General features: G+C 40.1%; 1 protein-coding gene across 3 annotated transcripts in view; it reads left to right on the top strand.

The window, feature by feature from the left end:
* Nucleotides 1-8,106: 8,106 nt before the first annotated feature.
* LOC117432130 (intermembrane lipid transfer protein VPS13D-like) overlaps nucleotides 8,107-14,636 on the top strand; it is a 67,129-nt gene continuing 60,599 nt past the window's right edge. For 2 of the 3 annotated variants that reach the window (XM_059002556.1, XM_059002554.1), the window contains exons 1-8: nucleotides 8,107-8,629; nucleotides 10,326-10,530; nucleotides 10,950-11,027; nucleotides 11,720-11,910; nucleotides 11,994-12,074; nucleotides 12,813-12,929; nucleotides 13,177-13,281; nucleotides 14,386-14,556. In XM_059002556.1, the coding sequence (XP_058858539.1) occupies nucleotides 10,434-10,530; nucleotides 10,950-11,027; nucleotides 11,720-11,910; nucleotides 11,994-12,074; nucleotides 12,813-12,929; nucleotides 13,177-13,281; nucleotides 14,386-14,556 (840 nt within the window). In that variant the 5' untranslated portion in view covers nucleotides 8,107-8,629; nucleotides 10,326-10,433. Of the gene's footprint in view, nucleotides 8,630-10,164; nucleotides 10,227-10,325; nucleotides 10,531-10,949; nucleotides 11,028-11,719; nucleotides 11,911-11,993; nucleotides 12,075-12,812; nucleotides 12,930-13,176; nucleotides 13,282-14,385; nucleotides 14,557-14,636 lie in introns of all 3 variants that reach the window. The other variant, XM_059002555.1, reaches the window with a different exon arrangement.

The following is a 14,636-nucleotide window of genomic DNA, read 5'->3' as shown; positions in this document are numbered from 1 at the left end:
TACGTAACAAGAAATCAAACATTCCAACATTTATTTTTCTGCCTCTTGTCATCAGTACAATTACACAGCATGCCAATAACAGATCACCACTCTTCTCTTCAAGGAAGTTGAAAGCCGGGCTACCATGGAAACCCCAACTGGAAGCCAGACTTCCTGTGTGTCTGGGTCAAGGGAGACAGGAAGTAATGCTACACCTTAATAGAGATGACAGTATGAATAATTGCACAGTGACTTTAGGAAAGAGGGTGGTCGGATTTCAGTGTAACACGAGCACCATTGAACTGGGTGCTATCTCCTATTCATGACTATTGGAAAGCAGTCAAGTCTGTATTTAATCCGCTAATACAGAAATTTGAACCAAGGTCATGGTGCGTTCAGGTTCAAAGATTATTGTGTAAAAGCAAGGCCCCTGAAACAGGAGCTCCGCACTACTTACCTGTGACATACAGGGAGACTTACCACACCTGGAGCTACTTAGAAGTATTTGTTTAAGTGAAATAATTAGGAGGAGGTTGTGTTAGGTGTCCTCTCCAATATGTAACAAACCACTCCCAATTAGCATAGGCTTGCCCTTTTCACTGCCTCTGACAAGATGCTTCCCTATTGTACCAATGACAGCAAGAGATCTATTCATACATTCATTGTTAAAAACGAAGGTCGAAACTGTGATCAGTTCCCACTCCATTGTGTACCATGGGGGCATGTTTTGACCTTCGTCAGGATTTATAATCTTGGGTTATGATGAAGCAGCTGTCAAAGTAGTTGACCAAAAATATTTTCATCTTCTTGGAATGTCTATCATTTTTTTTCCCACCCCACCAGTTTTGCACGTTTTCTTAGGTAAGTTGATTTTCAACTTGAATATAGACTATGAAGAATTCCCTGTGTTTGAGGGTCTACAACAATATGTTACACTGTTTTTTTGGGGGGGGTAACCATAGGAGAGACCAAGCATCCTAATTTCATCTTGTGTTTGCCTATAGCAGGAGTGCACAACTCCGGTCGTCTAGGTGCAAAGACCTCCTGGTTTTTGTTCCAACTGTACCCTGCTTAATTGAACCAATTTAATTCCAGTTCTTAATCAGTTAATTGTTTAATGATACCTATAAAACCCGGAGGACTGCTGACCTCACGGACTGGATTGTACACCTCTGACCTAGAGTAAAAGTGGACTTGAAGATGACACTCTAATTCAATAACTGATATATCAGCATACATTGTCTTGAAATCCCAAGGGAGGATAATAGGGGCTGCATAATATCCAAGACTAGGAACTGTGATGTTTCACAGTGCTAATCATGTGATAAATCTTTTCGCACACAGAAATGATTTTAGATACAGTATGTTAGGAAATGCCTCTCTAGCACAATGAGTTTAGCCTGTGTCAAAGGCAATCGCACCCCCAAGTCTCTCTGGTAGTATTACATTACTGCTGCCTGGAAGCACAGCCCTATACAGCTCTGCATATCCCTGTACTATGTGTCTGAAACAAGCAGCTGCCAGTCCCTGGCACATTGCAAGCTCCGGGGGGAGTGGGGCAGATTCAGGCTTTCTGAGGAACTTTGCAAAACAAATGTAATGTTTGTTTAAGGACAGTTTTTTTTAAAGTGTTTATAGACATTCTCTTTGGTTATAAAACAGTGCTTTGAAAAATCTGAATAAATGTATAAACCCTTTCTAAAACAGTTGAAAAGGTTGGGAAAATGGGCTTTTAAAAAAACAGTCCTTAACAAAACATTTCTTGAAACAGCCATTAAAGTTTTGTGAACAGGACCCAAAGTCTTAAAAAAAAAAAAAAAAAGTAAAACAGCAAAACAATGCAGCCCTTTTCTTTTTTTATTTTAAAGCTGTTCAGGAAAGTAACTTTTGTTTCATATACCCTTAATTCATATTGAGGGGCAGTCTCCCTGTCACTTTTCAAAAGCAAGCAAGTAAACTTCAAACAGAGCTAAGCTGAAGGTGTAGTCGTGTCTTCTCCTGCTAAACTCCCCAGCGGAAAGAGGCAGGACACTTGAGCTGTTGGGATGGGATTCATAGTGACTGATGTCCCTGTTCCTATATCAGGGAGACTATGGCTGTCCTGCCGTAGGGAGAATGCTGTCTATTTCTATTACTGGCTGTGTGGAGGGCTAGAGGCAGCAGACAATGTTATTTCAATAAAGTACCGGATCATTAGCTCTCTCATGCTGAATATTATCCGGCCCTGACCTGTCCGTGACATGGAAGAGAGTGATTGAGTACCATACCTGCTGGATGGAGAGCGTCTTATTTTCTTTTTAAATCAGTGTCTTCATTATTTTCCATGCTTGCTATTTTTGAAAAGACTCCTCCAGGCTGATTCTGTGGAAGTTAGGCTGAGTCTGTAACGCTAATATTCTGCTACTCCTCAGAAAAATAACCATCAGGAGTCTTTTCAGAAGCAATGTTTGGTGGAATAGTGTTAGAAAACAAATCACTGATCTCTGATTGATTTTGATGTCCGACCTCTCAAAAGGAGCGATTTCTGTAATGAATCCATAGCTACCTTAACCCGGAACCCTGCCATGCTTGGGCAAAAGGCCTATGATCTAAGCTGAAGCAACAATAGAGACGCATTATATGATATTAAACAGTTAAGAAATGAAATATAAAAAGTATACCTTTTAAAGTCTGCCAATTGTAGTGAAATGGAAATCTGCAGCAAGGTAGGTTCCATTTGGAGTCTAAACTAATCCATTAATAACAATGTATCATAAATGTAAGAATAGGATTGACGCAGTACATTATTTCATGTGATGAATGCTTGGTGATGAATGGTATGCCTGTACGTTGTCACATGGGGGTCGAATTGGAAAGGGCTCTGACAGATAGGCATTCACTGCGAGCTCTAGCAAATCCTCAAATCTGTTAGATCACCACTGGGTGTTGAGCGAGTGTCTTTCCTGGCTCTGTTAGCAGTGAGATTACCTGTGGCAGGTGTGTCACCCATTACCTGGAATGAAAAACAACAGCGTCAGCAAGGTAAAGGTCAATGTGATTTGGGGTCCTTTATTTGCGTCATCAATCTGCTCTTACTGGGGTAGCTTGTCATCAATGTGACTGATTAATGTTTACTGGACATTCCCTTGAACATGCATCTTTTTTTTCTCATAGGGGAACAATAATTTCCAATACTTGCATTAAAGGAACATTGGAAATATTGATAAGTTATAAGGCTACAGACCAAATTCCACTGTATTTTTGTTGTATTTAGTAAAATTAATAATAGGTCACTAATTTACTCATGCTGGGGAAAAAACAGCTAATTACTGCAGGGTTACAGGGCGATGAATGCCTGTGTATGTGAGTAATATCAGCCTGTAATATCAGAAGTGATGGTCCAAGGCTGAAAGCCGTGGTCTGTATCCTTGCTTATATAGCCTATACACAGACACTCTCAGTCCTTGGAATCTATTATACACTGCTTTATTATTAATATGCAAGGTCAAAATCCAGCTGTATTTGTTTTTTTAATCATTACCAACCTTTATTTAGTCCATTGTCATTTTCATTGAAAAGAGGGAAAAGGTTGATGAAGAGAATACCACTAAATGGCTGAGGTAGATGGCCGATTGTGATGTCACTGTTATGAATCTACTTTGCAGTTGAATGGAATTCCGAGAGGTGCCTTCACGTAGGATCTTCTAAAAGCAGATTTAACATTGGGGGCTGATACAGTGCGGGGGCTGATAGATTTGGAGCAGTGCCTGGTCACACATGGGACCTGTGTTTGACAGCAGGGATTAACTGCTGAAATAGCAGTAAAGAGGATAGAGGATAATCTCCCAGTTATGTCAGCGAAAGCAACATTTCTTTTAATATGTGTAATATCAGCTCCAACTAAAAATCAAACAAACAATGTTCCTGCTGATTAGTTGCAAATTTAGGTGCTAACTTTTTTTTGGTTTTTAAGTAGGCGTTCAATCATGGATCCAGTTCCAAAGTTACGAACTTCCTTTCTACTAATCTCCAAGTCTTTAAAGTCTGTTTTGATTAATTAAATACAAACTGGTGGCAATCATAAAGCGTGTCTTGAATGTTTTCAGCTTAATTTTTAAGGGCATTCCTTTGTTGTATTTATTTTTTTTTAACAAATGTTGCAGATCCAGTTATTTTCTTTTACGATATAGTGGTTTTGTATTGCAGTGTAATGTGTTTTACGGTTAGATGTACAGCATCTGGGAGGATTGTTTTAAGGGCCCGTTAACCAGAGCTAACAAGCTGAAGCCAACTGAGTTTGATTCAACTCTTTTGATGCAATACAGTAGAACCGCAAAGTTACAAACACATCAGGAAAGCAGATTTGTTTATAGTGTGTATTTCCAGTAATGTCATGCGTGTGTACCTTATTCCGAAAAGAGTCTACAGCTTTAATCCAAGGAATATAAACAATAACAACGTGAAATAACCCAGCAGATCTGTATGGTCTGGTAAATTCTGCATCTGATCGTCACATTTTTCACAGTAGCACGGAGCCTGTTTCTCGTTTCAAGTGATGTGTTTGGTTGACCAGTCATAGGAAGCGTGGGGTTCATGACATTGGGCTCGAGTTCTTTTCAGAGGAAAAACTCACCCAATAAAGTTACCAAGCCAGAAATAAACAACTCAGAATTGTATTTAGTGGCTTGCAAATAGTCTCAAGTTAATTCTTATTAGTTTTAGATTTGCAATTGGTGTTTTGGATGATTAGGACTCAGTGGCTTTGCTTATTATTATTATTATTATTATTATTATTATTATTATTATTATTATTATTATTATTATTATTATTATTATTATACCACTACTACTACTACTACTACTACTACTAATAATAATAATAATAATAATAATAATAATAATAATAATAATAATAATAATTTAATAATACAAATTAACTGTATTTAAATCTACCCAAACTACCCCTCTTTTGTTACATAGCAACAATGACCATGATGGCCACACATTTCCTAACTTTTGTACAGTAATATCCCTATACGTAAAGGAATGACTTTGGTATAGAAAATTATCGACTTAGATGGAAATAATACAAGCAAATGTTATATATGGCTGCAAGTTGAGAAGGAGTTGCAATTCCCAATAAACAGTGAAATACAGCATGAGACAACCTGGGACCAAATGTTACTTATATCCTAAGAATGTGGCACTGTAATTGCAACTTTTCCCAAGTAAGAGTTGTAGATTTAGGGTCAAGTTTTATAATGAGATCTCTTGACGATGAATCAGCAATTGCACTTTCTCACATGAATATCTGTTCCTTTCCAGCTAACCCTTCTAATTCTGCTGCCAAACACAGATGCTATTCGCTTCAGGAAGCGGGAAGTGGGTAAATACAAAATCGACATTTAAAGGAAGCGCTGCTTTTTTGATAAGACTCCCCTGAGGCATCTGGAATCAATACAGGGGTTGCCTCGGTGATAAGAAGCTGCTTCATTGAGCCACAGCGTGAGTTAAGGCTTGAAAACATAACAACATTTCTATAAATGGACTGTACAGTACTTGCCGTAATGTTGCCAGACATGTTGACTAGCACAGTTTGCTCATTTGATGTGCCACTTTCACAAATAAAGAGGCGATTTTCAAAGCTCCAAAGTCTAAATTACTCTGCTTTTTCAAAAGGTAAAAAACCAACAAACAAAAAACCCCACACACTTTAAAATTATGATATGAATCATAAACAACATAAATGTGTTAAAATAAATGCTTTAAAATGCCCGGGGTGTTGAGTTCTTGTTTTTTTTCATATAACATTTTTTTAATGCAAACTGCTGGCAGTTTGTTTAACTTTTTTCAAATTTATCGGCCATGTAGGACTACATTTAAATTTTATTTTATGCATAGATTTTGTGTCCCAAAAATGAGTCGACTCAAGCAGGCTATAGCAGGAATTGACCCTTTCCTGATCGGGGAGTCCATGTGGAACAGTATTATAATGACAGGGGTTTGGCTATGTCATTATGAACTAATAGAAAGTAAACACATCACAATGCAATACTGTACAAAGGAGGTCACATGATGCATCGTGACGAATCTCAACACAAATTCGGATTCAGACTCAGCCAACATGTTTTATAGATCTACACCACATTGCTTTACCAAATAAGAAAGCTATAGAAACCTCTTTATTAAAATACCCCCAGGTGTGATTTGTTAAACCATTTTTAAACTAAGCAACAATAAATACAATACAAATTCAGTATGCAGAGCAGGGATACAAGTTTTGCTTTTGTGGTATATAGGCAACTTATTTGGTAAAGAAATTAAAAAATCATATACAAGGAATGTCAACTGGAATGAAAATAAGATTAGTTGGGGTCTCCATTGTCTGATCTGAAAGCATTATTGCTTGGATTGTAAGGTAAGACATATACGCACGCTTGACTGGGGGACTGATAGAGTACTACATGGATCTTTGCACTCCCCCTGTATTAGGGAGAAAATTGGTCTTGGGGTAGAATCCCCTACAGGTCAGAGGCCCGCCTAGTCCAGCCAAAGACTTCCCAGGCTGTTTAAATCATTCAAATTGATGTTCTTGCCAATGTGCCAGTTTCAGTCTGCAGATAGATGCTGCTGGAACATACTACAGACTCTTACCCTGGTTATTAGCACTTGTAATCCCCTTAAGAGCTTTCTGCATCTTCCAAGACTTTAACTAGGAGAGCCAGGGGCAGCTAAAAGTCAAGTTTGTTAATTAAGTTAAGTGGAGGTCAGAGGAGAAGCAGACCATCATCTGGTTTAATATGTTGTGGGCTCTGGAGCTGTATCGCTTTAAACCTAAAGTTTGATTTTAATGTATTGCTGGTGTCGGGTTTTAAAATGGCATCTTTACGTCAGGGTTTTTTCCCATGCTGCCTAAAAGCTATGTACTGTTTGGCATATTATATGAAACACAGTTATCAGCATGGAATCTGAGAGGTTTGTCCTTCATCTTCAATGGCAATGCAATGGACCTGTAGAGAGACACAAGGGCAGCCACAATGGTAAAAGTCTGCCATTGATAGAATGGTAACAGCAGTAGACACACTGGTGGTAAACCTCTACTTTACCATGGTTCCATATCGCTACCAGACACTGTGTTACTATATTAGGACCGTAATAATACTGTTCCACATCCATTGTGTTGCCATTGCTGGTATGGTCTGCTAATGGTTCTGCTAGGGTTTCTTTATATATAACCTAGGTTCCCATTCAAATATTATAAAGCTGTTCTCGACTGAAGATAGGCCTATTATTTTGAACCTGGAATCATTTTAAAAACCAGGTACAGTAGCTTCAAATGCTTTACATGTCTTTATTAAATGTCCCTGCTATTCCCTGGTGTTTTCACAAGGATTCTGGGTTCTGTGTCTCCGATATGAATGATTACAGTTTTAGGAGATGCTGCTCCCTTGTGGCCATTAGTGTATATGCAGGTATGGTGAAGAAAGGAACAGATTGTAAGAAGCATGTTATGGGGTTTGCACTGATCTGAAGTGTTTGCCTGTTTGACTTACTCTCCGATCATTTCCTATCGTTTTTGAAGATATGGATACTTCTGTATTGCCATTAGTATAAACAAAAATGCAAAACAATGCTTGGGGCAATAATAATAATAATAATAATAATAATAATAATAATAATAATAATAATAATAATAATAATAATAATAATAATAATAATATGACCACTGTATGGGCTTATTTACAAAAGGAATCATAGTTTTCATATAATCCAAAAATATATGCTCATTCTAAAAGGGTAAATGCAATTAAGGTTTATTTATTTAAAATAAAATGTACAACATATGTGTCTTTATGTTGCTACAGTATGATGTCACAATTTTAAAAAATGTAACAATGTCAAAGACGTAAGACTATGACTATCTATGACAGACACATTCAAAATAGATCAATCTTGTTCTTGACACAGCTTAAAAGACATGCAGACGATGCATTTTCGTAAGTTTAATTACTTATTGGACTGTTGCAATTCGGTGGCAGTGGAGGCTACTGCATTTCTTTGCAGTGCTGGCCTCCGAACAACAGAGGTCCCTGACCGCCGTTTCCAGAGCTATCCCGGTCGGCGCGGGTGTTTTGGTCATGTGGTTCAGAGGGGGGTTGTTTTGATAGGAAGAGCCGTGTTGGAAGTTCACAGATACCAGGAAGAGACCGTCCTTGTGTATGCCCGTGATACTGACATCTAAAGAGAGAGCTATTCGCGGAACGGGGCTAAACTAACACAGCTCTAACACAGTGACAACAGCAAGAGTAAGAGTTCATAGATAAAGTCACGACAGTGCAGGGCATCGCTGTATGAGTTTGTTCATTTGTACCTGCCAGTTCCTCAGCAACCTGGTGACAACCTTGCCCGAGTCTGGTTTCTAGAAAACTGTCCACTGGGTGTACGTGCTAACACATTCAGGTCTTGTTCATATTGTAAATGTAACACGGTGAGCAGGATCGAAATCGTCAGTATCGCTATTTCTGGGACATTCTCTTCTCTATGATTGATTACCGGCGGTACCCTGACCTGAGTTTACTGTGTTGCTTATCTCAAGTGTCTTCTCAGAAGATGTTGAGGAATCTGTGCTACATATAGAGGGAGTAAGGAGAGAGAGAGAGAGATAGAGATGGTAAGTGTGTCAATATTTAATGTCAGCTGTTCATGAAACTGTGTTTTATTTGAATCTGTGTTGTCAGTTCTAATCAGTTTCGGTTTTGTCAACTTGAAACTTGAGTGTGTGCAAAATGTTTATTGTTTGAATTTTTGGTTGTTGCGTATTATTATTATTATTATTATTATTATTATTATTATTATTATTATTAGTTATTGACATGCTGAAGGTAATGTTTTGCTACATGTGTGACTGTCTTAAGCAAGACTCACTACATTCCATGCCTTTTGCACGCTTCGTAAATAAAATAACTGGAGGCGTACCTTAATAATAATAAAAAAAAAACACACACACACGTCAGTTTGTTTTTCAGCTTCACATTCACATTTGTCACATTCTTTTAAAGGTGCCGTGGATGGATTGTTTTTACTCTCCTTTTTAACGTTTAATCGATGTAATATCAATACCTACTTCACCTATTGTTTTGTTTTGTGTTTGAGATCCGACTCATTTTTATGCTCACAACAAAACAAATTCGTTTGAGTTACTGTGCTACAAGCAAAATCTGACCAAATGTAGACAGTGTGTGTGTGTGTGTAGATAGATAGATAGTAGCGTTTTCAGGTTCTTCTGGGACAGAAATGAGGCTGCAACCGTGAGCAGATGAAGGCTCAAGCTGTTTATGATTTACAATAATTAAAATGAGCACAAAATAAAACCATAAAGTGAGGGGAAGGGGACTCGAAAATGAAAATACATGATTTTAAATTGCTAGTATTTGTTTCCTTTGAACCCTTTTCTCCTTTCTGTCTCTTTCTCCTTTCTATCTCTTCCCACACACACCCTTTTATTATTTGTTTATTTAGCATATGCTTTTATCCAAGGCGACTTACAGAGACTAGGGTGTGTGAACTATGCATCAGCTGCAGAGTCACTTACAATTACGTCTCACCTGAAAGATGGAGCACAAGGAGGTTAAGTGACTTGCTCAGGGTCACACAATGAGTCAGTGGCTGAGGTGGGATTTGAACCGGTGACCTCCTGGTTACAAGTCCTTTTCTTTAACCACTGGACCACACAGCCTCCTATGTCACTCTTGCTGTCTCCACTCCTAGTCTTGCACTCCCTTATATGCCCTCACTTCCTCCACGCCTGCCTCCCAAACCTGCACCCCAGGTGTCATCCACACACACACACACACACACACACACACACAACCCCTGCACACACACACACCCAATGCAGCCCCTGCACGCACACACACAACATGCAACCCCTGCATGCATACTCAAAACATGCAGCCCCTGCACACACACCCAGTGCAGCCCCTGCACACACCCACCATGCAACCCCTTGCATACACACACGCTCTGCACTATCATGATTCATCCCCCGATCACTACTATATATATATATAGATAGATAGATAGATAAGTAACAGTAATGCAGTACATGTTGGACTGAAGTATGACTATTATCATTATTCATTTATATACCTAAGAGGTTGGTTGAAGGAGTGAGGGACTCTATAATGGATACATGTTTTTTCAAAGCCTTGGCAGATTGGGAAGGTAAACTATGGAAGAATGGAGTAAACAATCACCCAATAATCATTGTAAGTATGAAGTAATCATGGGTTCTATATTTAAATGCAAAACTGGCTGATGTTTTGATGTGATCCCTATTTCTACTCTGTTTCTCTTTCTCCCCCCAGATTCCTGAAAGTGAGGCAGAGAGAGGCCCCTGAGTCCTAGAGACCACCCACCCATCTTCTCTTAACCCACCCCCCCATCCCCACTGACCCCCCCCCCCTGCCCTCACTATGTTGGAGGGTCTGGCTGCCTGGGTGCTCAACACCTACCTGGGCAAGTATGTTAGCAACCTCAACACCGATCAGCTCTCCATCGCACTGCTCAAAGGTACTGATCCACCAACAGTCATGTATTTATTTGTTTACTTGCTTTGTTAAAGAAGTGCTTACCACTAGTAACTCTTATCAGTCTGATGCAGTAGACTAGAATTAAAAGCTGCTGTTGCTTTCTGGGCCCTAAATGCTGTGCTTTACATACTGTAAATGCAAGTCATTTAGTGATTTGTAGATACTGATTGCACTTGTTATGTGCGTGAGCTCCAGTGCTAGTTGTTAGATGCTAGTTTGTTCTATGGAAACCCACTAATAGATCTGTGAGCATAATCATTGGCAAGCGCACATTGGGGAGATTCTTCCGGTTAACCGTCTACTTTTTGTTTACAGCATTGGGATATGTTGGTTAATGATGTACTTGTTAGTAGGCCGGTTATGAGCCGCAGTGTATAATATTGATCTTTCTGTCTTAAGGTGCGGTGGAGCTGGAGAACCTGCCCTTGCGCCAGGATGCCCTACGGGAGTTTGACCTGCCCTTTGAAGTCAAAGCAGGTGGGTCCAGCTACCTTACTGTACCACAGAAAAAATCCTAGTTCCGTGGCATTGCTTGCTAGCCCATTGAAGCCCTAAGCAACCATTGTTTTGCCTTTCTTCCCTTTAATCTATAAGGCAAGCCTGATGTCAAGGATTGATTGTGTTCTAGTAATGCTGTTAAGAAATTGTTACAGTAAATTGCATTGCTATTCCTAAAAATAGAATTCACCTTCACTTTCATTCCGGGATAGAAAAACCTCACCAGGTCACTCACAATGTGGTAATGTAGGATTATTTATAGCAATGCACTTCAAATGTTAAAAAAGCAAAAACATACTCAGTGCTCATGCAGTCTTCTTGCTTGCTAGTCTTACTTTGAAGTAGTAAAAATGCCCCAGGTAATTGCACCTCAGCAGTGGGGTCAAAACATGCCAGTCTTTAGAGGAAGCAACTTGTTGGCTAATGACAGGAAAGAAGGTGATGAAGAAGTGCGTGGAAGATCCCTCTCTGGTTAAAATGTAACCACTTTTAATGTCATAACTTCTGAAGGTCCTACCTAGGGTTATTGAGGGCAGATATAAATTGACACAACTGGGCCAGCTTTAACTGCTCCTGGCTGACACCCATGAAAGGATGGACAGCTGCTATCCGAGTAGGCCGCATATGCAGGTCCAGTTTGAATGTCTGTTTTGGTATGTGGTGTCCTGCAGGGTTCATTGGGAAGATCACCCTTCAGATCCCCTTCTACCGGCCCCAAAGTGACCCCTGGGTCATCTCCATCTCCCAGCTGCACCTGATTGGAGGACCAGCCCGTCTGCAGGAGTTCGATGAGGAGGCAGAAAAGGAGGACGAGAGAGAGAGGAAGAGGGAGCTGCTCAGAGCACTCGAGGATAAGTGGAAGGTGAGTGGCGAGGGAGAGGGAGAGGGAAATGGGGTCTGTCTGAATTCTAAGGATTTGTCATTTTCCTTGCTGTGTTTTTTCAGAGCGAGTGCCAGCAGAAGGGAGAGTCCTACTGGTACTCTGTCACCGCCTCCATGGTGACGAGGATTGTGGAGAACATTGAGGTGAGTGACTGACCAAACTGAGGTCCTGTGGTTTTCTGGATGATAAAGGCCCAAAGCTTAAATCTTGGCTCCTTATTCAGTACATAACGATATTCTGTGATCCTCAGTCGTGTTTGACTATATTGGAAGTTTTAAAAGGAAAATTGACTCTTTGTGGCAATAAGCTGACACAGCCACACTGCTATTGCCTCTGTGGCTATAATAAACCCTGCTTGCTCCATGTATTGCTTCATCGCTGATCTAGTATGGTACCATATTGCGGTCTTGCTTGATAGATATAGCACACGCTGAGATACTTTCTTTATATGTGGTATATAGCTATATTCTTTGTCTCCATTAGTGTGTAGTACAAATGTACTATTTCGCTGCCACATTGTTTTAATTATTCAGACCAAAGTACCAAACCATGTGTATAACACAACATGTGAACAACACGTCTGTACAGATATTGAATATAAATAAATATCCACTCATTGTACACGTGCCACTACTATATAAACAAAAAGGCTAACATATATTTGACATGCATGTTATTGACAATGAGTAGCCATTGAGGCATGATTCTAACCATTTAAAACTTGACTAACATTTCAAAGAATTTGAACGTATTAAAATGAAGAGAAACAGGAGAGAAATATAGCTATTACAATGACCACTAACCAGGACAACACTGCAGTCTAGCACTTTTTACCTCCCAGGTAGGCCTGTAACTGTCTCCCTTGGTTATTCTCTTCACAGTTGAAGATTCAGGATCTGCACCTTCGCTTCGAAGATAACATCTCTAACCCTGAGAAGCCGTTTGCGTTTGGGGTGTGCATCAAGCGTGTGTCGGCACAGAACACCACCAAAGAGCCGGTGAGCACAGAGCAAGTTCTATATGTAACATCCGAAGCGGCTTTTCAGTTCTAGTTGTCTGTTGTAGACCTATGTAAAATAGACTAGATCAAGGTTCCTTTTGAGTTGCTAGCAATATATACAGCAGCAGTGCATTAGGTGGTGCTGGTGGTTACTTATATAAAGACATTTTGAATGACCTACTTTTCATAGGTCTGTCAGACCATCTCTCCCGCTTACTTTATGTCTCCCCTCTGTCCTGTTCTAGGCTCAGAAGCTGCAGCGTCAGAAGCAGTTGGAGATCGAGGAGTTCAGTGTGTACTGGGATGTGGAATGCAGTATGCTGGGGGACCTTCCCCCTGCAGAGATCCAGGTGGGGTGCTGCCTTTACTCCCAGACAGAGCCAAAGAAAGGATTCCGTTTACATACCTTACTTTCATTTGAGTCCAAGCATTTCACTGGCTGTGAAGCATGTCTGTCATTAGCGGATGCATCTGGTTGGTTACTGACAGGAAAGAATGCATCAAATTGACTAAGGAAGAGCAAGGATATCATTTGATGTAACTCCTTACTCCTGTGACATTCTCATAAACCTCTGCAGTAGTTTTGATTTTGTAGTTTGGTCCGCCTTGCAGCTTTATGTTATTTCCATATTAAGAGCATTGACATGGAATTCCTCATAGATGAGTTAACAGAGCAGCCTATCTGTCTTAATCCAGTCCATCACTTCAACAGGACCCCATTTGTATGTTCTGAATGTCAGATTACTATAACCTCATATGTTTCAGTTAAGCAAAGCGTGACAATGTGCCTTGTGACGCGATCATGAGTTTATTCTCATTAACTCCCATGATAACTGACTGGAATCACTCCAGATTCACGAGACAAGCAAACCTGATCTCTCTCTTCACTGTACTTTCAAATAGAGCACTGTGTTACAGGCATACAGATGGTAGCACGCATCTTTCTGTGTACGGGCTGCCCCTCACATGAATTGATTGATTGTTATGCAAAATGAATCCTTGACCCATAAAAGATGCAAGTCAGTTTTAGTTCTGATAGGCAGGAGTGGATCTTGCAGACTTACATGCAGGTAGTAGTTGCTCAGTTGACAGGTGCTTCTGTATTAGAGGTATTCATAGTTTAGAGTTTAACCCAGAAATATGTAGGCCAAATATGTGTTACCTTAGTGTTTACTTAGTATTAAGTGTTCAATGTAGGCCAATTTATTTCATATTCAGTATTTCTTAACAGTCTTTTCCATATACAGTTACATGCTATTCACATAGTCTTATACACAAATACATGATGCAGTCATTTATAAAACGTGATGAAGAGTTTCCTATGATGGTTTTCCTTAGAAAGCACGGAAATGAGTAAATCAAATGCAGTAGAAATGAAGGAGTAGGAGAATGTCGATGAGATTGGAGCTACAAGACTCAGCAGCAGTTTCTCTCTCCCTCTCTTTTGTTCCCAGGAGGCGATGGCCCTCTGCATGCAAAGCCGGGAGCACCAGTACATCCTGGAGCCGGTGTGTGCCTCAGCCCTGCTGCGTCGGCACATCTCCAAAGAGCCCCTGCGCTCCCGGAGCAGCCCTCGCATTGAGGGGCAGGTCCAGCTGGAGTCCATCTCCCTCAAACTGTCCCAGGTCAGTGAGTGAATGAGACCATGCCCCTTCAATACACTGTATTCACTGTGAGAGATGGGGTACTTTATTCACATGACACA

The sequence above is a fragment of the Acipenser ruthenus genome, chromosome 27 (assembly GCF_902713425.1).
Source record: "Acipenser ruthenus chromosome 27, fAciRut3.2 maternal haplotype, whole genome shotgun sequence".
Classification (NCBI taxonomy): Eukaryota; Metazoa; Chordata; class Actinopteri; order Acipenseriformes; family Acipenseridae; genus Acipenser; species Acipenser ruthenus.
The sequence above is the reverse complement of the archived record's forward strand: the minus strand, read 5'-3'. Positions and strand labels throughout refer to the sequence as shown.